This window comes from Condylura cristata, unplaced genomic scaffold (assembly GCF_000260355.1).
Source record: "Condylura cristata isolate star-nosed mole 26May11 unplaced genomic scaffold, ConCri1.0 scaffold00030, whole genome shotgun sequence".
Classification (NCBI taxonomy): domain Eukaryota; kingdom Metazoa; phylum Chordata; class Mammalia; order Eulipotyphla; family Talpidae; genus Condylura; species Condylura cristata.
The window spans coordinates 17,064,055-17,086,974 of record NW_004567131.1 but is presented as its reverse complement, the minus strand read 5'-3'; the positions used below and the strand labels follow the sequence as shown (position 1 = coordinate 17,086,974).

The following is a 22,920-nucleotide window of genomic DNA, read 5'->3' as shown; positions in this document are numbered from 1 at the left end:
GTCCTGCACCCAGGAGAGGGATTCTGGGAGTGCTTAGATTGTAACCAGCGCACAGCTCCGCGTCTGCCGCTAAACGAGGATAACCCGGAAGGTAATGCAAAGCTAAGTCATCGCGGGGGTGAGGGGGTGGAAAGGAGGGGTGTCCTACGGGTGCCGGGAGAGCGCGAGCGCGCCTCTGACCACCTGGAAACGCGGCTGTGTCTGTTGCAGTGGCATCGGCATTTCCTGAGACTGCAGCCTCCGACTGGTCCTTTCTTCCTTCGTCCCCCTTCCCAAAGGAGTACCCTTCCCTTCACCCCACACTTTGGAGTAGGTAACTGCGCGGGCCAGTCACGTACAGGGTCTGGAGAACTGGGAGGGAGCGTATCTGCAGCTGCAGGCAGCCGCGCGTCAGCCTCTGCGAGCTGGACTCGCGTGCTGGGCTGCGAGGGTCGACCGAGCGGAGGCTCGGAAGGAGGGCAGGTTTAGGGGAATGCTGGGAATTGGGGTAGAAGTGCCTGGGTTACTCGGAGCAAGAGAATGCAGGGAAAGCCGCAGTTCAGTGTTCAGTTGACTACCATGGTTGAGGCATCTGCTGGTGGGGAAATGGCCCCATTCCCTTGTGCGGCTGGGTTAAGAGACATAAAGAAGGAACCCCATCTGTAAGGTCCTGGGGAGCTCGACTGTGGAGGTATAAAGAGGAGGTAAATTTTTAGAAAGTAAAGGAAAAGGGAGAGATGTCTTCTTTGAGCTTGGTCAAGTTCACTTCTTCCAGTTCTGCAAAAAATAACAGGCTACTAAAATCACAACCAAATTTTATCAGAATCCATGCCACGTTAGACTCCTAGGCTAGAAGAATTACAGTCGAATTTGTATGATCATTTCTTCCCTAACTCCACCCTCCCCCATCATCCTGCCATCTGTTTTCACTATTCCTTAAGTAATGACGTGTATCAGACGGCTCTTAAAAAAAAGGGGGGGACTAGTAAGATATTACGAAGGTTAACGTTTCTTTACAAGAGAGAGAAATGACTAGGTGCAGAGAAACGCCTTTTATACCTGTTTTTGTTTTGTTTTGTTTTGTTTTGTTTTGTTTTCTTACAAGCTCACATTTAAAGGGCTTACATTTTAGATACCGTCCCTTGCTCTTACTAGTTCACCTAAGCAGTTTTATTTTAGAAAGAGGTTACGATAATTACAAGACCTTCTGCCAGTTTGGAGTTAGAATTTTACATCGCCTCCCCCCCCCCCCATATCTGCCCCCATCTCCACCCCACCCCCTCACCCCCATAGGCATTGTTTCTTGTTTTATTTTCTCTAAAAGTTCCTGGCTGAGTGGTTTATTTGGGGGCATTGCTTTTCAAGATAAAATTTCAGAACAGAGGTAAATAGATTATATCTTTGCAGATTATGTTGGGGGGGTGGAAGATGCCTAATCAGTACTTGTGAAATTCAGGGTATGCAGTCCATTCTGTAGGAGCAATATTGCATATATGTTGAGAATCTTCCAGATCTAAGGACACTACTCATACACAGTGATCCTCAAATGTTTGTTTTAACCTAGAAACAAGACAGTTACAACTGGGATTGTTATCACTGAAGGGATAATTTAGCTTCATTCTGTTGTATATTGGAATTGATAAATATGTAGGTGAAAGTAGAAACTAGAAACAGTAGTTAATTCTGGGAGCAGTAATACAGTAACTGTGTTCAGGAAACTCGAATGTAGAAAAGCTTTAATGAACAGAATTAATTCTTTGTAGCAAGGCAGCTAAGTTTATGAGCTTAATTAAATATAGATAATTACAGGGAAGGAACTTGATAACATATCATCTATTCAAGCTCTACACTTTAGACATGTGTTTGGTTATTTAAGTATTAATCATAGTTGATTATAAATACCTTGTTTCACATTTAACTACATCTAATGTATATTATAAACAAGTGCTGAACTACTTTGAATGGATACAGCTAAATAAGTTTTTCACTTTTTTTAGCCATGTGTTTGTCTTCACTCAGCCTTGGAGTGTTTATATTCATCACATTTCTTCAATAAAACCTTTACAACAATAGAAATAGTGACTTTTTCCTCATGTATCTGGGAAAATATCTAGTAGAGTGATGGAGGGGTGGAGATTATTGTGTAATTTCAAATTAAATGATGAGAAACATTTCCTTCTCTTACTCCATGAATAATTCTTCTAGGTAACTGTTTCCAGCTACCTGTTGATTTTCATAATTTGAGTATCTTGCCAGTATCTCAAACTCCATGTCTGCCAGTTTAAGCACTGCACAATCCCTTTCTCTCCTAGTCTTCACAAGGATAATGAATCAGTTTACTCTTGATCAACCAGAATTGAATGTAATGATTATAAATCATCTAGTAGTGATTATAAATCACCAAGTAACATAATTTCAGTAAAAATTTGTTCCCTCCTTGCCCAACCAACACACATCTGCCTGAAAAGGAAAAAAAAAAAAAACTTTTTATAGCTTTCCATCACTAATAAATTAAGCACAGGAAGTGTCTGTTATCCAAGGATAATTGTCAGCAAAGAAAAATTCACTTTAAAGTGAATCCATTTGGATACAGAAACCAACTTTTATCATAATTGGCACAAAAAAGTAATCAAAATATTATCTTAAAAAAATTTAAGAGGTGTGAACTGTACTCCTAAAACAAAATTTTGTAAACCAGTGTTAGACATAATATTTAAAAACCTAAGAGTTCCTTTTATCACAAAAAATAAAATTTTAAAGCTATATTTATTACAACCAAGACTATTATACCTAACCATAATAACTGATTATGTTCTTATAAATCCAGGTCACTTTTTGGTGTAATATAACAGAATGTAGAGTAGTAGTTTAGATTATGCCTAAGCATTCGATGTTTGACTTTAACGAAACAGTCAAAAACTACAAAAATCAATCTCCCACTTCATTTCTTTCTAAGTGCTTTGTTGATTTCTCTATCCAATTAAAACATTCCAACTAATTGACCCTCTTGTCATTTAGAAACTTCTAATTTGAGCTCATTCATCATTTTTCAGTGGACTGTCGATGTTTACAACACTCAGTTTTTTAGGAGAGACTAGACAACATGTAATTTCTTGTTAAGATTTTTGCTTCACTTTGCAACCTCAGCAAATTGCAGGGATTCTGTTATGGTAATAAATGAATAATGTGTACAATTGGCACAGTCGGCTTTTCAGATCCTGAGATAAACAAGAAACTCCCACTGAATCCAGCTTATTACTAACAGGAAAGTCACAGGTTTATGAAATGAATCACTTCCTGCAGTGGATTAGTGCTAATTCCAATATTAGTTTAAAAAGCAACAGGAGTTTGCTGCCAAAGTTGGGGTCCTTGGTGCCTTTATTTGCATATTTGGGGAAGAAAGGAGGGCCAGGGAAAGCTATGTAGCCATTTGGAAATGTTAACATCCATTCTGTGTAGGATTTTGTGACTTGGGAGGGGGTGAGGAGGAAATGCTTGAGAATCATAGGGCTTGCCAAGCTCCTTTAGTGTCTCAACTCTTCCCCAAGGTAGTATCTGCTTTTTTCCTGTGGTTCCTTCCTTTTGGAATGTTTTCCTGCTTTCTTGATCTCTAAATTTGGTATTGTATTAATACCAAACTGTCGTTTATTTGTGGCCATTTTCCTCATCACTTCCCAATGGATGTGTTGTATTACCTCTTTAGCAGGTTTTTGTTCTTCTGTTTGCAAGTCAATAAATTATAAGGTCTTCCAGGGCAAGCTGGGATCTGTTTTGCATTTAATATACACACAAACATTTGAACTGCCCTTGTTCAAAAAGGCACTTAGAGACTCTTAGCCTGCCACTGTGGAAGAATTCTAAGAATACTATGGTTTTTTTTTTACGCCTCACTAGAGTTTTTGGTGCTCTCAGTAGTCATAAATCTGACAGCTCATAAACATTCAGTGTTCCAACCAAGGTGGATTATGTGAATTGTAATAGAAAACTCAGTATTATTTTTTTTTTAATATAACACACATTAGCAACAAAATGTAGATGACTTTAAGATAAGTGGATACAATTCACATTAAACTTTAACCCTCAAAATCATATTTGGTCAGTGTAGGAAAGCTCTCGCAGAAGTTGAGAAAGTGAAATGTGTGTGTGGAGTGGAAATGTCATTTGTTTGTTTTAGTCTTACCTGTAGTGACTAATCTCTAAGCTCTGTGCCATTTAGCTGCAGTTCCCTGCTTTTGAAGGGTTTAGGTATGCACAGAAATTTTTGGATTGTCAGAGTGTTACTTTTCAAAAGGAGGTAAAAATTTAACAATCCCGGCATTCTGTACTAATCTAGATGATTTTATACACAAAATGGTGCTGCTTAGTTGCCTAAGTTAGTTTCTTTTTACTGTTAGAACGGAATGAGAGCAAAGTTTCCTTCTCTGATGTATGTTATTAATAGAAGGGACAAGAAAGCTACAAGATAAAAATCTAAGTAGATAAAGTTTTGTTATTTGGGTGTATAGCATGCAGGTAGAGACAGGCAGTTAGCTAAGCTTTGGTTAAATCTTTCCTTTAGGGCCAGCATACTTTGATTGTCTACAACAATGTAAACCAGTGCCAGTTAAAACTTAATAAATCATCTTCTGGATACCCAAGTGGCTTACTTCTTTACTACTTAAAGTCTCTGTTCAAATGTCACCAAATTAGGTCTTTCCTGAACATTCCATATAGATTAAAATCTGTCTTTTCCATTCTTCCTACCTTCTTAGTCTTTCTCCTTACAATTTAAGTTACCTGACATAAGTTTTGTATATTGTTCCCTACTTTTTCTCCCTTTCTTTCTACTAGAAAGGCAGGTCTATGAGGGCAGGGCCTTTGCCTGTTCTGTCTGCTACTGTTAGAACAAAGATATTATCTTACTTTCAGCCAGCTGTCATAGGTTACCTAAAATATTCAGTCAGTATTTGATTTTTACAAATATGATAGTCTGTACACACTTCTTTGGGGCTTCAGCATAAAGATAAATCTGCCTTTCATCCTCTTTGAGTGGTTATTTCCTTCTTTGCACTTTTTTTTTTTTTAAGATTTATTTATTTTTGCATACAGAACTGGAGTACAAGCCATAGGTGCAGGAGCAGTAGAGGATTCACCAGAGACAGAGGGGGAGCAGAACAGGCAGATTAACATACAGTCATTTTTTTCTTAACCTTAGATCTCAATTTTTTTTCTCAACCAAAAGTACTTATTGGAAATGGAATTCTTATTTTTGTTCATAAAATATTCATAAGCAACAACGTTGGTAACACTAATAATACCACAGAAGTACATTTAATTTTATAACAGAAATATGAACTAAGAAGCAGGCAAAATATAACCCACAGGTTAAAAAATACAACCAATTTGCTTAGTCCAAAACACTCTCTTTAACTACTGGCTTTCATCTACCACTAGATACTTCAACAACCCATTATCCTGAACATTTGCCTGCTGAGGGTTTTACACTATAAAAGTAGTGAAGGTAATTCTTTAGCCATGAAATTAACCTTTTTAATTGTAACATGATTTTAATTTTAATTTTTAATTGATTCAATGATTTTTAGTGTATTCATGTAGTTGTATCACCACCACCTCTCTTTAATTTCAGAATTCTCATACCATTAATAGTCATTTGCATTCCCTTGCCCTAGTCCCTGGTAACCGTTTACTTTCTTCTGTCTTTATGATTTGCCTATTCTGGATATTTCATATAAAAGGAATTCCTTTTATATCTGACTTCTTTCCCATAGCAGAATGTTTTCAAAATTCATCTATGTTGTAGCATGTACCAGTACTTCACTTCATTCCTTTCCATGACAATAATATTCTATTGCATGGATATGCTACATTCATCAATCAATAGGCATTTAGGTTATTTCCACTTTAAGGTGACTTACGAATAATGCTGCTTTAAACATTTATGTGTGTACCAGCTTGTTTTGAGCATAGGTTTCATTTCTTTTGGGTATATACCGAGGAGTGAAATTACTGTGTCATGGGAACTGTCTAACCTTTTCGTGAAATACCAGATTGTTTTCCAAAGCAACTGCACCATTTTACATGCCTACAGCAGTGCATGGGAGTTCCGCATGTTGCCACATCCTTACCAACACTTGTCCCTGTCTCTTCTGATAATTGTCTGGAGTGTTACCTCACTGGTTTTGACTTGGCTTTTGATGATGTTGAGCAAGAGACCATTACCTAGCCCAAGGTCATGAAGATTTACATGTGTGTTTCCTCTGTTTCATAGCTTTAGCTTTTATACTTTAGGTTTTGGTCTGTTTTGAGCTAATTTTTACATATGGTATCAAGTACAGAATCCATTTTATCTTTATGAAAATTTAGTTAAGCTGTTGAAAAAACTATTCTTCCCCCAGTGAACTGTCTTGGCACTGTTGTTGAAAATCAATTGATCATACATCTGTAGCCTTAATTGTGTACTCCCAATTTTATTCCATGAATATATGATTATCTTTGAACCAGTACCCACATCATTTGGAATCAGAAAGAAAATTTGGAATCAGAAAGTATGAATCTTTTAACTTTGTACCAAGGCAGTTTTGAAATTGAGTTCAACTAACATAAAGACAAGTAGACAGGGAACTATTCTTCAGAACATGTCTAAGCATGCCCTACAGTAACTCTTAAGAACAAATGGCTCTCTAGATTGGTCTAGGGAGTGTGGATTCATTTTATTCTTCATTCATTAGCTTATTTACCAGTAATTTTTATGTTTTCTACAGCATTTCTTTGAGCAGTGTTAAAAATGGAACAGCATTAAAAAAGAAAATTTAGCATCCAGAAGATAGTGTAGGAAGTAATTTCATCCCAAGTGGGAATCACTGTTTTTAACTGTCTTAGCACAAAGTTAAAGTTTTAACTAGAGGGTGGTAGGGCTAGCATACTTTTAAGACAAGGTAGAAGTCTTAGCATTTATAATAAGGTAAGTTATGGCTGATGAAGAAAAAAAAACAAGGGATTACAATTACAGCACTTACATTTCTAGATTAGAGGTGATGGGTAGATCTATGTAATAGAGGGAGAAATTTGCAACAGGCTAAATGAAGCTTTTATAGCAAATCAGCTGTTTTTTCAAGAAGTCTGAAAAAGGCTGGAAGAGAACAAGTTTATGAGAAGGCTGAATGTTTTTGTTTTGTTAGATATGTTTTAGAATGGGGGAAACTTGCTGTTTTAAGTGGAAATTGAAGTTGTGATGAGTAGTTTATCACTTTAAGTCAAGGAAATACAGAGATACTTTTCCCAGTAATATAATTGGTAAGAGTTGATGGAGTTGGTCTGTATTTTCCCTGAAACAAAAGTTCAGACGCCCTGTAGGAAAGAGAACTGTAGAGTATACAGTCCTGAAGTGTTGGACTGAGAAATGGTAGATAAATGTAAAGAACAAGGAAAGTGAAAATAGGAATGGAAAAGATAAGACACAGGATCAATTCCAGAAGTAAAACAGTTAAATGAGAGTTCCTAAAGGAACAGAGTAAGTGGCAGGGAGGAAATTGACAGTGAAATGATTGAAAAAACATCCCTTATTTTAAAAAAACAGCTTTAAGACTGAAAGGACCCACCTGAATACCCACTAAAATAACAGCAACACAGAGACATGAATACTTTACAAATCACATAGGAAAAAAGATCAAGAATCAGAACAGCTGTGATTTTTTTTTTCAACAGCATGATGGCTAAAATTCTGATAAAAATATTCAGTCTATGGATTAAAAAGATGTGGTACATATATACCATATAATGGAATATTACTTAACAATCAAAAAGATAAACACGGCCCTCCCTGGTGGCGCAGCGGGTTAAAGCACTGCACTGAGAAGCTAAAGCCACTTCCGCATGAGTTCGATTCCCGCCTGCCCCGGAGGAGACCACATGGCGTGGCAGACCTCTCCTGACCCGCCCGCTGCTCCCCTCAGCAGTGTACTTCGTTGATCTGCCTGTTCTGCTCCCCACTCTGTCTCTGGTGAAGTCTCTCACTGCCCCTGAGTCTCTGGCCTGTACCCCAGTTCTGTATGTACAAATAAATAAATCTTAAAAAAAAAAAAAAAAAGATAAACACATGCCTTTTGCAGCAACATGGATAGAGCTGGAAAAGATCATGCTTAGTGAAATAAGCCAAAAAGAAAAGGAAAAATACTGGATGGTTTCACTCATAGCAGGAGTATAAAGGACCAAGGGAGGAAATAATAATAATAATAATGAACAGCTATATACCAGAGACATTTTATGGGAATGGAGTGGGGGAATGGGATCAAAAATAGAGTTGGGGGGGGGTGTGCACTGGACTGTGGTGATGGTACATGGGTGATTTGGTGATGGGAAGCCCAAGAGGATTACAACTGAGATGAAAAAGGGCACAAAATGATGTAAAAAAAATAAACTATTACCAAAAAAATCAATCTGTATTTCTGTATTAATAAATGAGGGTGGAAAAGGAGTTTTCAGACAAGGTTCAAAATGAAGGAGTAAAACAAGCCAGAGGAAGTAGAATATACAACACGTGGCACACAGACCTACTCTGCCAAATCAGTTTTGCAGCACTAGATATACGTGGGCCACAATAATGATGGTACTTTGTCACATTATATTAAAAGATAAATCCATTTGGGCCCTCTCTGGTGGCGCAGCGGGTTAAAGCACAGCACTAAGAAACTAAAGCCACTTCCGCATGAGATCCCCACCTGCCCCGGAGGTGACCACATGGTGTGGCAGACTTCTCCTGACCCGCCCACTGCTCCCCTCAGCAGTGTACTTCATCGATCTGCCTGTTCTGCTCCCCACTCTGTCTCTGGTGAAGCCTCTCGCCGCACCTGAGCCTCTGGCCTGTACCCCAGTTCTGTATGCACAAATAAATAAAATCTTTAAAAAAAAAATAAAAGATAAATCCATTTACCATAAGGTAAACTTGAGGCAGAAGCAGCTGTCCATACAACCCTTAAAAAGTGGAGTGTAAGAGAGTAACATGGAACCATAGCAAAGTGGTGGGGATGGGTAGTGGTATACAACCCTACTCTTTCTCCTTGGGAAGACTTCGATCTGAAGTCAGAAAGTCTATTAAGTCTATTAAAGAATGCATTGAAGCACTTGGTGTCCAGTAGGAATTTAATGAACAGGCCCAAATTAATAGGTATGGCTTTGATATTTCCTGTATTTTTTATCCAGGTCTTTGCTATACTTTTCTACCTGGAACAGTTCTCCCAGATCATCTCATAAGAAAAGCAGGTTTGATAGTAATGTTCTTTGTTACTAAAGTATTTCAATCAATGTACACAAACAAATGTTTGACTCAGAAAAATAAATGTAGCTTAAATGAATTTCATTTTCTTACAGCGTGAACTTCTTTTACCTGAGGACTGTAAGGATGAGCTTGAAAATGGAAAACCAAGAACCAACAGATTGTCCTCAGAATGCCAAACAGTCTATTATTTCAGAGGAGGTATAGATTGCTTTTCACTTCCTCTCCCCTCGCCTTCCTTCCCCCATATAAAGTTGAGTGTAAAAAATATACATAGGTTATTTGTTGTTTTAAATGATTGTTTTTAATTCATGAAGAGAGTTTTAAAATTCCTACTTCATTTATACTGTCTGAGGACTGCAGTATTTCCCTCTTAGTGTACATATTAGTGAAATTGAAACTTTTTAAAATGGATTTTGAAGTGGTTTATTAGAAGATTTCCTGGGTAGAAGAGTAAATCAGACGTGAGTTTGGGTGGGAATTTGACATTTTATACTTAGGTATCACATTTTGATTTAGCTATTTATGATCTCAACATGTATGTTTAAAAGCAACAGAAACCTAAATTCCTAATTGTAGTCTAAATCCAGAACTAATTTCTATCTTGCATGTTACTTCATTTAGTTTTTAAAAAGTCTCTTCCTGGAGGAAATATTGAAGTTGAATAATTTTAAATCCTTTACCTTGGAATCTGATTCCTTTCTGGAATTCTTTTTGAATTAAAACTCTTTACATGTCTCTGAACAGATCTGCTAATAATTGTTAGGTTGCTGCTGGCTAGAAATGAAAAATATAGGATAGTAAGAAAAAAGACTACTGCTTTATGTACACAGTGCAGTTTACCTTTCTGTTCAGAACAGTGCTATAGCTGAGTCCTTATAACCTAACGACCTCAGTGTTAAGGTGGACAGATTGGGTGCGAAACCCCTGTGTCATGGGAATAGAATCATTAGACATGGTTTCCCCAATTAGCTTTCCTGTGTCATCCCTGACAGTAGTATGTCCTGATGAGTATTTGCTTAACTAACTACACTCACAGCTGTAAACCCCAGATCTGTGGCCAGAACATTCAAGCGCCCAGAGTACACTCCCCTCTTTGTGAACTCTTCCAGTTGCAATAGTCCTCCCTTCCCGGGCCTTCAGCAGGAGTTTCACACTATCATTTCTTTCCACCTCTTAGTACCACCTCCAAAGCTGCAGAACGAAACAGAACTACTCTTCAGAAAAACATCTTTTAATACTTTGAATTGAAAACTTGAACATGAATTATTGAGAGGGAAACTTGGTAATTGGGAGAGCCACATAGAAAACATTTGAAATAAAAATAAGACTAATAAAATATGACTTGGTAGGAATGTTTCCCATCTTATTTCTGATCTTCTTTTAGTTAATTTCAGAAGGAAAATGGGTCAGGCTTGAAAAGACAACATACACGGATCCTACTGGTAAAACTAGGTAAACTTTTTTTCCCTTTTGATAAGTGCTCGGTATCTGGGTTCATGCTAGGATGTCTGGAGCTTGTACAGCTTCTGAATGAAATTGTGTTTTTAATTTGTTACAGTAACTGGTGAGGATTCTATTCTAATATTTCTCCCAAAGTTCAAGAGGTTAGTGTGGACCTCAGACTTGGGTAAGAGAGAGAAAGCAGCAGAAAAATTAACAGTATAGATTACATCCTTGTAATTAAACCAAGTTTTAATGTCTAAATTAAAAGAATGAAAGAGAATATTGTTGAGTTTGAGGTAAAATTTACACCTTCTTTATGGAAATGTAAAATGGGGGGAGAGGGAAGTTTGGTAAAACATTTCACGGTGTGTACAAGTAGCCATAAAGATGTCATCCCTTTAACCTAGTAACCTTACTTCTGAGACTGCTAACAAAAGACTGAAATTGAATATAGAAATATTCAATGCCTGTGCTTTGGAGAACACAGGATGTCCAGATGTACTTATTTTTATGAACACCTAGGCAGAGATTTAGACCCTGATTTCAGAGTGAGATAATTTTGTTCTCTTTCCCCTAAGAAGTAATTAAAAGTTTGCAACACAGAAATATAACCTTCAGTGCTAATTAGTCTACAGTATGTGTTGATTCATGCCAGCTCCTCTCTCCACCAGATTCCTTTTCTCCCTTACAGTATTTTAATCAAGGATGTATATCTGAATTATTTGGGGACTTTTTTTTTTCTTCCAAAATTCTCATGTCTGAGTTTCACCTCCAGAACACATCCTTCAGGTGTGGAAGTGGGCAGTTCTCTGTCCGCCTGTGACTACAGACGCCTCTTTTCCTTCTCCCTTTCCTAATAAGGCCATCCTTTGAAAATGTAAATAAAACCGCTACCAAACTACCATGTACGTATGGCCTACTTATAGCATGTTCACCTTCATTCTTATATATATAGGTCTTCCTCATGGCCTCTAAGGAGATTGTATGTGAAACATCTTCATTTCATACAAAAATGTCAGGCTCTGTGCTGAACAAATCTGTGCTTTTCTGTAGGTCATGAGTTATAAATTTCTAAAATGTTTGATCTGTAACCTGATATAAAAGTATATATAGAAGGATAAAATAGCAGCTGGGAATGCTTTGCTCCACTGTTGTGTTCATGAAGAGGATAAGGAATAAGCTCCTTATTCTTGTAAAAATATGCTGGTCATACACCTTTTAACCAATGTTTAGCATAGAACCGAAGTCACCTTTAGTCATCCTTCTTCTTGTGTTGGCTGACTAAAGAAAGTAAAATAGACTTTTGTTTAACAAAGGGAACTAAAAAATGGGGAAATTTTTGGAATCAAAATTCCAAAGCCACAAGAGCCTTTCAAGTTAATATAGTGTTAGTTCCTTAGTTTTACAAGTAAGAAAGCAGTCTCCAGGAGGTGTGGCTATGGGTTTCCATAGTAGCTAAATAGAAACTAAGGTTTTCTGCCTCAGTCAAATGCACATTTCTTAGGGTCCTTTTAAGATGAGTGGAGCTCCTATGAGGTGTTCTTGTTAGTATTTCCTACAAATGCATTGATACTTTATTGCTTATAGTTTATGGCTCATTACTGCTTATTTACTTCACCTTAAACGCTATAATGATGCTGCTCTTTTTGTTTCCCTTATTCCTAGTGTATTTGGGATGGGACCTTCAGTGTTTTTCCCAGCACTGTCTTCTTCAGTCTTTAGGACTAACCTTAAGAGGCAGCAGTGAGAGCTGCATCAAAAGGTGTTTTGTCTCTTGCAATCTGTATTATTTACTTATCAGAATTGCTTAATGGTTGGCTTCTTGCTACTAACAAGAATGCTGGGCAACTGAGTTGTCCTAGTAGTCTGATTTTCATAGGTTGATTTTGACATACTTGCCCTCCAGAATTTAGGTATTATACTGAAATATCTACAGTTCACAGTCTTTTAATCGAAATGTACAATTTCTTTTAAAAGTCGAAATGTGCCAGTGTTCAAACCTAAGGACGCACTGATTAAAAGTATGAGAGTTCCTCCTAGTGCATCTAGTACATTTCCTACAGGGAGACAGCATCTGTCACGTGTTTATCCCGCTCCCTGCAGCCAGCCACTCAGGTATCTTTTAGAAGAGATCTGTTCCTCCCTCTCAGCTTCTAGCACTGCTTTTTGTTCTTATATTTAAAGGATGAGAGTGAAGGGGAAATATCCCCTCAGAAGCCTTCCTGCTTTAAACAACATGTATCTCTAATAACTGGATATTCAGTTTAGTGTTCCCCTAAACAGATAGTAAAGCAGGAGCCATCAAAGGGAGCCAGAAGCTGCCATTGTTCAACTCTCTCTTCATGTAGGGACCATTTTCTTCTGCACTGAGAACTCACACATGCAAAACAGAGTGAACACATGCACTTACCTAAATTAAATAAATAATCCCTCAATTAGCAAATTGGAACATCTTGCTTTTTTAAATTATGGTTTAATGATACATCAATTAATAATAGGTGTTTTAGGTCATGGACTTAAATATCTAAATTGTACAAGTATCTCAAAGTTCACTTTGCAAGTATCTGTTTGTTCCTAGAGATAAGGCTCTGATTTTCATAGGGGCTTAATTTGCATAGCCTGCTTAGTGCTTTTAAAGCTGCAATCACCAGCTGTGCTGCTGGCCCGTAGCTTGATGATCCAAACTGAAGCAGGTGATTTGAAGGGTGTGGCTAACAAGATCAGCAGTCCTTCTCTCTACACACACCCAGTGGGTTTAATACTGGGCAGCAAGGATTTTCTTTGGTAATTTTCAGAAGCTATGGGAAAGCACAGTTGGCTTTTTTATACAAATGTTTTTGTGGTGGTCTTCTTGACAGTTGTCATTAGTACATTTGCATGCTTTGCATCTGTAAAAGTTTTGTTTGTACATAGAAAACCTAAAGCATTCTCCTCTTCTCTAATTTTATTTTTTCTCTGCCTGAACAGAACTTGGGAAACTGTGAAACGTACAACCAGGAAAGGAGAGTCAGCTGATGGTATGAATGCAAACCCGGCTACAGTTAGTAAAGGAAGCTTCCCCTGGGAAGAGGCTAAGTGTAGGAGGTTGTTTTACTGTGACCAAGGCCAAAGAGCAGTTACCTTCATTAATCATCTTTTAATCTAGACCTTGTTTTTTGTTTGGGGTTTTTTCCTTTGGTTTCCATTTTTATTTATTTTTTTGGCAAATTACGTAACAAAGTCAAGCTTTCTTTATAAATAACTTCTAGCTCCTGTATTGCTTTTTGAGGGGATGATGATGTACTAATATTTATAGCTGAATACAATTCAGTATAATTTGAAGTTACATGCTGTATATATGTTCTATTTCTAGAAATCAGTTATATTCTGTTCAAAGGATCTAGATGCAAGCCTTTAGTTTGGGAATATGAATTGACACAACTTTGTGTTTATTGACCACTTGCTTTATAAGTTGATGAGGAAATGGAATTAGGAAAAGACTATTCATTCAGTTCACTTTCCCTTCCAGGCATGAATGCTTTGGCTGCAAACATCCCAGAAACAATCCTGAAAATCACCTCTGGTCTAGGGGAAGTTGGGCAATAGGTCTTTCTTGTTTTTTTCCCTTTTTCAATTTTGTTCTGTTTTCTGTTTTTACCGGAAGCAAACAGTAGCTGCCACACTTGCTGTTTCTTCCTCCTGGGAAAGAGTCTGGGGGGAGCTACTGCCCCCCCTGGGTGGTTGGTATCTTCTTAGATCCAGTGGGATTTTTGGTTTTAAGACCATGTAAATTGGGAGAAATGGTCTTTTATCCTAAAATAATACAGTTCAATTTAGCCAGCATATACTTCAAACAGTAGTGCTTACTTGACTTTTTGCTCAGAGAAAATCCAAGGATATGTAGGTTAGTGTAACTTCACCAATGGCCTTGTTGCTGCAGGGTGAGAATGGGTCTCCGGAGACAAAGTTTGTCCTTGACCCTTTGTTAGATATTTAGTTTTCATTTTTATTTTAAAGAGACTCTGACAACAAAAATCAACCTCTATAAAAGAAAAATTAAACATGGAAGTGTCAGTACTTTTTCTTTAATTATACTTTAAAATGAGATTAACTGCCAAAGTTAACTGCTAATATTGTGGCTTAAACTTCCTATTGTGAATAACAAATATAAGGTACATTTTCAGATGCAGTGTTTCTTAAAATGTAGGCTTTTAGTTTGTTTTGCTCTAAAAGGGTTGGCATTAGAGACCTTCATTAGGGATTTCCTTGGTTTTATTTCCTGGTGACAGGTGTGTCAATCATCCCAGTGCTGCAAAGAACTCTTCATTATGAGTGTATCATTCTGGTAAAACAGTTCAGACCGCCGATGGGAGCCTACTGCTTAGAATTCCCAGCAGGTGAGTAACTAAACACAGAAACTATAATTGCTCCTCAGGTATCTGAACTGAGCTGGGACAGAGCTGAGAATGGCCATTGCCTTGATATTAACACCTTTTGTCCATCTATGTGGTTTTAAGAAAAATAAAACCATTTCTATGGTAAGAAGCCCAAGGCCACTAGTCCTATTCTGTCAACCCACTAATACCATGGAGGTTGACTCCAGGCATAGTATCCCAGCTTACTTGCCAAGCCAACTGCTCACCTCTTTCTCTAGCCTCCTCTTTGAGCAGTTGTTTTTCATGTTTCATTTTCTATCACTAACCATGACAAGAAGTGTACAATAATAACTTGGCTGGACTCATACCTCCAAAAACTATAGTGAAAAAGGCATCTTCATCTTCCCATATGTGTTCAGACCAGGGAAACTATATTAATTTCTTAACTAGTTTTTTTCTGTTGTATAATAAGCAAAGCTATCTAGAGTTTAATGCTCTGCATAACTTGGTTATTCCATCAGAAGAAATTAAGCCTCATGAATGATTTGTTTTGTACTTTTTAAAGTTCATACAATAGTAATGTGTAGTTAGTAAACTTACTCACCACTGAAGAAATGAATAAAAGTATATCTGACTAGCATGTATTTCCCTTTTTCTTTGTGTATTTTTATTTCAGAGGGAAAACTGAGTCACTCCAGCCTCCTCCCATCTGACTATCCTACTTATTCCTCACAGTGACTACAGTAGTTTTAAATTCACTAGCATTCACTGCTTTTCTCAGAGATGACATTCAGCTGGCATTTCACTACAGAGCCTGAATGTGGTTCTGTGAGGAAGTACAGTGTCACCACGTTATGAAACAGAAACAGGGTTCCTGTGCTGCTCACATAGCGCAGTCCCAGCCTCGGCCAGCGAGCCACCAGCCAGCCCTGCTCCTCACAGGACGAGTGCGTCCACACTGCGTGTCAGAGCTGAGACACTGATTAAAACAATCCAGATCTAGATAAGGAGGACAGACGACAGCTACTAAATCTACCTAGGGCTTTATTTTTCCTTTCTTTTTGTTTTCTATAAAAGTTCCAAACCTCATTCCATTATATCTGTACAACAACCAATTTTCACTGTCCACTGATTATTCTCAAGTAGCTTAGCAGAAAATATATTAGAAGAGGGTCAGAGAAAGTGGTTTTCCTATATTACCTCACAAATGATTTGGACTTTCAGGTCTCATAGACAGTGATGAAAGCCCAGAAGCAGCTGCTCTTCGGGAACTTGAGGAAGAAACGGGCTATAAAGGTGATATTGCTGAATGTTCTCCAGGTTTGTATTGCTATACAGTGGTGCACTTGGGGACAAAATCTTGAAATCTAGGTTAGCAGTAGGTTATTCTAGCTATAAAAGGATAAATTCTTTGGGTATTCTTTCTGTTCATGATTTATATGGTTCTTCTTCTGGCCTATTCACTAAAGAAAAATCAGACATTAGGATTGGTTCTAAGTGAACTGCTCCCCTTGTGAAAGCAAATTTGAGCAAGGACTAAAGTTGGAAGAATTATCAAATTGTTTCTCATACTTTACATTTTTCTAGGCTTTATTCATTCTTCCTCCAGCCAACTGCTGCACTGGAATTTGTTTTATTTAAAGAGGGTGTATTCATTTCAGAGATTTGTTAAATAGCCTTCTTCCTTCAAGACCAAAATGGCTGTGTTCCTGATGACACTGCTTTTCTGTCTCTACATGCTACTCTTTAGCTTGACTTTCCAAGAGACTCAAGAGTAGCAGAGCCAGCACCTAAGTGCCACAGCTATAAAGTCTAGTTTTGTTTCTTTTTGGAGGTGCTGACGGGCTCAGTTTTGTTTGCTGCTCTATTTTTAGTAGTAGCCATATTTACAGTATATGGCTAAGTCAACGTAGGAAGCTTTAGGAACCATCCCCTTTTCAAAAGCACTGATAAGTGCTTAGAAGCTCTGGCAACTTGCTCATGCTGGCACTCCAGGCAGTTATTTTTTTTTTTCTTGTTGTGAAAGGACTTTATAGCTTATCAGTACTATCTAATCTCTCAGGCTTAGTTAACTTCACCCAAAAACCTTGGGGAAAATGTTAGTATTGACTGCACCTGTTCTACAGTCGTACAGCATGTACAAACAGGAGAAACTAGATTCCCGGCATAAATTCTGTATTAACTAATTCATGAGCTATCTTCCTTCAGAGACATTTAAGTGATGAAACAGGTATTTGACTAGTGTCTGTTAAGATGATCTGTTGCTTCTCTCCACAGCCGTGTGTATGGATCCAGGTTTGTCAAACTGTACCACACACATTGTGACAGTAACTATTAATGGAGATGATCCTGAAAATGTCAGACCTAAGCCCAAACCAGGTAAGTGTGCATTGGTAACATTTAAGGTGGCTAAATTGCATTCCGTATCTTTGAGTTTGTATTAGTTTGTTTTTTCTTTTGGCACTAGTTTGATTTTTAATAAAGGAATAAGAGCCTTTCCTCTTTCATAGATGCTTGATCAGTGTTCTTGCCTATTTTCCTAATCTTGTGTACTTCAGCAATACCTACCACCTCACTGAATTTTATGCTTTATATAAAATGTTAAATTATACATTTCCATATCTTCTGTATGGAGATTATCCAATCACTTAGGAGCTACACCTCACTAGTAAATTATAAAAATCTTCAAAATCATTCTAACAATGATGTGATTGTGATAGGACAGCAGCTTATTAACTCTTCTATTGAGTTCCAAATGTGGAGAAGATTTTAGGATATTTGTAGTATTTCTTAGTAGGCTTGGAGTCAGAAACTTTTATGCCTCTGTCAATTCCATATCTTTTCCCATTCCTTAGGGGGTGATGTTGACACCTGCACCACAGTGAATCAGTTATCAGAGCGATAGTCTTCCATTTTTTATCACCTTTACTTTGTAATTTTTTTACCCATTGCAGCCAACTTAAAACACTCAGTTTCTAAGAAAGCAAATGTAAACATTATATATACACTGAAATCAGTTTTTCAGTTCCTCAAAAAGTTAAACATGTTGAATTACCATATGATTCAACAATTCTACTCCTAAGTATATGTCCAAAGAACTGAAAGCAGGGGCTGAAACAGATACGAGTTTTTTTAAGGGGTACCTGTTTCTGTTTGGGATGAAGTTCTGGAGATGGACAGTAGTAAAGGCTGTGCAACACTGTTTGTGTGCTTAACGCTGTTGAATTGTACTTTTTAAAATGGTACAGTTTATGTTCTATACATTTTAACACAGTTTAAGATATAAACATTACAGAATAATCTTTAAAATTTTCTACTGAAAATTTCTCCATTTGATTTGGAGAACAGTTATAATTCTGCACCATTTGGAATCTTTTTTTACAATCCATATAAATTAAGAGTTGGGCTTTTGTTAAAATTCATGGAACTTTTTTTGATATGTCTTGCACTAAAGTCTGAGTGTTTAACCACCCCAGGTCTTGCTAAAACATTCTCTCCGTTCATTTTCAGGAGATGGAGGTATGTTACTCTGCCCCCCAGTGGTGATGACATGCATGGCCGTGTAGTGGTGAAGGCTACAGGCATTTTAGGTTGTTGTAGACTCTGGTTCTTTAGTTTTGTTTTCACTTGTACTTTGTTTGTTTAGAATTTGTAGAAGTAATTTCTTTACCAAAGAATGGCCTCCTGCAGAGACTTAGTGGTAAGTATACTTAAATTCTTTATCCAACTTTATTTTCCCCATCCCCAGTAAATGGAGTATTGAATCTATTTCTTTATATTATCCCTCATTAAAATGAAATAACTAGGAACTGTTGTACAACTTCAGTTGATGAGTAGTAATTTCCCTTTCTGGGTGTGAGAGTTAGAAAATATGAGCAAGTATTCTAAGTGAAAACTTTCAATGGAGACTATATATATGTGTGTGTGTGTGTGTGTATAGCATAATCAGGATTAGATTCCTGATGACTAGCCAAAACTATTTTATACTTTCTAATTTTTTAATCCAGAGGAATCAAAGATATAAGTATCTATAAGTATCTATCTAAGATACAAGTATCTAGTTGAATCCTCAAATATACTTGTATATCAAATAGTTACTTGTATAGGTTATAAGTTAAATGAGAATTTGATAATATTCCCTTCAGATATTGAGGTATCTGCTATACACTAAGTGCAATATACTAATAAAATAAATAAAACTAATTTGCATTGTTACCATTAATAAATTATGTGGGCATAGGGATTTTAGAAAAAGTAACATTGTGCAATCATCTTTTAATGTACTTGAATATCATACATGTCCATACACATACAGAGAGATAGGTAGGTAAATAGTATCCTTTGATACAAGTACATTACAAGATACTGTACTAAAGGAATGACCCAGGCATTTCCAGGAGCTCCTCTGTGCCACCTAAGTAGGTTTCTGCTCGCTCATTTATAAAGAGTAGATTAGCTTCTTAATTTGAATATTTTTAATTTTGTATTCCAAAATTAATTTGAAGCATTGTTTGACCTGAAATTTTGAGCAGTTTCTTCCTTCCATTAGTACAATGGCTTACAATTTTATTTCTAATGTTTTTCTTGAAAAGTAAAGGGACTTCCCCAAAACTACTGATTTCAGATTCTTAGACATCCTCCATACATGAAAACCATACATAAAAACCACCTCAAGGTCTCAAAGTCAGAGTTAGAAATACCAGTACTGGAGAGATACAACCATTTATTAGGCATTTACTCGGAGAACACTTGGCTATTATTAGGCTGCACAACTTAGTCTGGCAGTCCTGACAGGTTTGGGGCTCAGCCAACCATGTATTAATTATAACTTTGAACAACTTCCATGGCCTCTTAAGTTTTTCTTATAAAAAGAAATACTGACAGATTGACTCTGTCTCTAAGGAGCCATGAGTACATTTAAATATGGTTATGTTGGCACACAGGTGCTTACACAGTATACACTATTATATCTTTATAACAGAAAAATTGCCTTTAAAAAAAAAAAGCCTTCCTTCTCCCTTCCATGTAACGTTCCTTCTGACCTTAGAAGAAGAGGAAAACACAGCAAGAGTGAGTGGGAGGAAGGAAGATAGAATTTTATATGAAAAAGAGGGAGAGATTAAAGAATCAATTTTACTAGATTTCTAGATGCAAAATAATCAAGTCATTTATTCAACAAGTAACACTGAGGAATTGGAAATAACATCAGTTTAGTTGACGAGGAATGACTTCTAACTTACCAAGCATAGGTGAGTAGGACATCACCTGCCTTCAAGGGTCACAATGTCTCTGCACTTGCTGCCCAACGAGCAGCAAGGAAAGGAGAGTCTGACAACCTCATCAAAGTGAAACAGAAGGTCTCACGAGAGCCTGCTGTAATAAGATTTCAGAGATCTCATTCTTGGTGGTAGAATTCCAGTCCTGTCATGAACAGGGGTGAACTTAACATTGGAAAATATGTATGTTCTAGCAGTGGGAAAGACACCACGAATCCCTAAGTAAGACAAGAATAATCATCACAGTGTTATTTCAGATTCACAAAGCCCTGTAGTGAGCTACAAACAATATAATAAGGGTATCTATACACTTAAGAGGCTTTTCAGTTTTAACACATGAAATCAGTTTTCTGATAAATGGGATTTGTGATTATTTTTTGTTTTTATCTCATCCTGGAAATGTACTCCTGCTTTTATGCCATGCGTATTACACCTGAGCGAGTGCCTTGAATGCAACCGCTACCATAGGAGCTGGCACACAGTAGTTGCTCAGTAAATAGCACTTGAACAAAAAGTGATGGCCTTTTCTGACTTCATTATCTGACTTGGATTCTTTGCTTCCTAGCTCTGGTGACCGAAGAGCACCTGACAGTGGATGCCAGAGTCTATTCCTATGCCCTAGCGCTACAGCATGCAAACACGAAGCCATTTGAAGTACCCTTTCTTAAATTTTAAGGACAGTAGCCATATGTTTTGTAAACAAGACACCATTCCTCCACTAAGACTTTGTATTCAACTTAGTTTAATGCAGATTTGAAATTAGCTTTTTCATAAAATAAAATACAAAAATACTTGTGGTAGTTGGAATTATAATTATAGATAGGCTAAGCTATTATTTAAATTCTAGCTAATACTATTGAAAAACCACATAAATGCAGACACATTTAATCTAGTTTTTTTTTGTTTTTTTTTATGATCAGCTGTTATCTTTCTAATCTAGTATGAAAAAAGGACCTTCTATAAAAAAACAGACCTAAGTGCCCAATAAGGTAAACCATTCCCACCTTCAACCTCAAATTTACACTTCTGAAATTGACTATGCAAGTATTAATAACTACTCACTGCATTAGTGTTTAAAATAGTTTATCCCATCTTAGAAGCCTGAACCCTCGTAAGTGAATTATCTGTTACATGAAATTAATCTGTATGGCAGAGTACATAAGATCAATGTCTGATGAGCAGTGTTCACACTTAGCTAACACCCTTTTATCTGCCGACTTACTGAAACTGAGCCAGCTTAGATTCTGTTCATACAGCATAGTTACGAGGCCAGTGAAAATACTGTACTTATCCTTAACTCAAAGTATTTGAAGCTTCCAAAAACCAAGTAGCAATAAGATATACATGGTTTGGGGCATAACAGTCTTAAGGGTAAACTGAATGTAGCCATAAGGTCAGCAAGTACTGTAAGCCCAGGAAAAAATGGGGCTGTTTCTACTCATGCCCTGGCTGACGCCCTTGTCATCCAAGACTTGTCACTGACCAAGGGATCATGCAACTCCTAGGGTGTCGCTTTCTCAGTTCAGTGTGCTCTCCTCTACCTCCAAGCCCCAAGTCTCAAAACAATTCTCACTGGTCATGTTTTCAGCAGGGGCTCACCAGTCCCTCAGAACCAGATAAACCAGGGTACTGGTGCCACAGATGCTGCAATATAGTTCATTTATCCACAAGATCATTTTGTTTTCCATAGTTATCTTTTTGAGCAAAAGTGCAAGATCTTTATACTAGGTTTCTTAAACAACGATGCAAAGAAATGTGGAGAGAACTTTATAGCAAAGTCCACTCCCCCTAGAAATACTGAGAAAATTAAGCTCCATCTATGTACTATCAGGGTAATCTTCTCTGTGCCTCTAGTAATTTTATTAAATCCTTATTTTTTATCAGGAGCATCATAATTTTCTAGAAATCGTCATCCTTTTCCAAGCTCTCAAGGACCGAGTCCTGTAATTTTCCTTGTTGCTACCCTCTCTCAAAGTCAAGAAGAGATTGGCATGTATAAAATACATACTCAATAGTTCCAAACAGATGAGCTCTTTCAATGACTCCCCCAGGAAATGGAGTAACATTCTTAAATGTTGCCCTTCTGCCTTTTTCTCTTCCTAAGAGGGCAATTTGGAAGTGACAGCTAAATTGCAGAACATATACTGATTGCTATTTGTTCTCTATAAATTTGTTTCCTGCACTTAACTAAGTACATACATAATAATGGAAACCACAGTTCTAAAAACAATGTGTTTTAAAATGTTTGACCTCATCTTGGACAATAAAGCATATATTTTAAAAAGTAAATCATTTAGGGCCCTCCCTGGTGGCGCAGCGGGCTAAAGCACTGCACTAAGAAGCTTAAGGCTACCTCCGCATGAGTTCGATCCCCGCCTGCCCCGGAGGAGATCCACATGGCGTGGCAGAACTCTCCTGACCTGCCCGCTGCTCCCCTCAGCAGTGCACTTCGTCGATCTGCCTATTCTGCTCCCCACTCTGTTTTTGATGAACCCTCTCACCCTCTGCATCTCTGACCTGTACCCCGCTCTGTATAAATAAATAAATCTTTTTTAAAAAAAAAAGTAAATCATTTATAAAGAAGTATTTCAAA

At 37.3% G+C, this 22,920-nt stretch overlaps 1 protein-coding gene across 7 annotated transcripts; it reads left to right on the top strand.

Moving 5' to 3' along the window:
- The first annotated feature begins 2 nt into the window (after positions 1–2).
- NUDT5 (nudix (nucleoside diphosphate linked moiety X)-type motif 5) lies at positions 3–22,616 on the top strand. Of its 7 annotated transcripts, none has more exons than XM_012731350.1 (12): positions 9–91; positions 211–313; positions 9,178–9,237; positions 9,346–9,451; positions 10,638–10,705; positions 13,664–13,713; positions 14,965–15,072; positions 16,276–16,371; positions 17,329–17,430; positions 18,562–18,570; positions 18,698–18,751; positions 20,893–22,616. In XM_012731350.1, exons 4-12 carry the CDS (start codon positions 9,377–9,379, stop codon positions 21,000–21,002), a joined length of 672 nt encoding a protein of 223 aa, XP_012586804.1. In that variant the 5' UTR covers positions 9–91; positions 211–313; positions 9,178–9,237; positions 9,346–9,376; the 3' UTR covers positions 21,003–22,616. The 7 variants fall into 7 exon arrangements, 6 of the variants coding, with proteins under 6 accessions (XP_012586802.1, XP_012586804.1, XP_012586799.1 ...); XR_001145942.1 differs by lacking the exon at positions 9–91 and having other exon boundaries at positions 148–309; positions 20,893–21,316; positions 22,212–22,616; XM_012731345.1 differs by lacking the exon at positions 211–313 and having other exon boundaries at positions 17–91.
- The last annotated feature ends 304 nt before the right edge of the window (positions 22,617–22,920 follow it).

Coding starts and splice junctions, on each gene's coding strand:
- NUDT5 (XM_012731348.1), top strand. CDS start 9,377: ATGAGCTTGAAAATGGAAAACCAAGAACCAACAGATTGTCCTCAGAAT. Junction 16,372..17,328: donor TATTGCTGAATGTTCTCCAG/GTTTGTATTGCT, acceptor TTCTCTCCACAG/CCGTGTGTATGGATCCAGGT. Junction 18,752..20,892: donor CCTCCTGCAGAGACTTAGTG/GTAAGTATACTT, acceptor TTTGCTTCCTAG/CTCTGGTGACCGAAGAGCAC.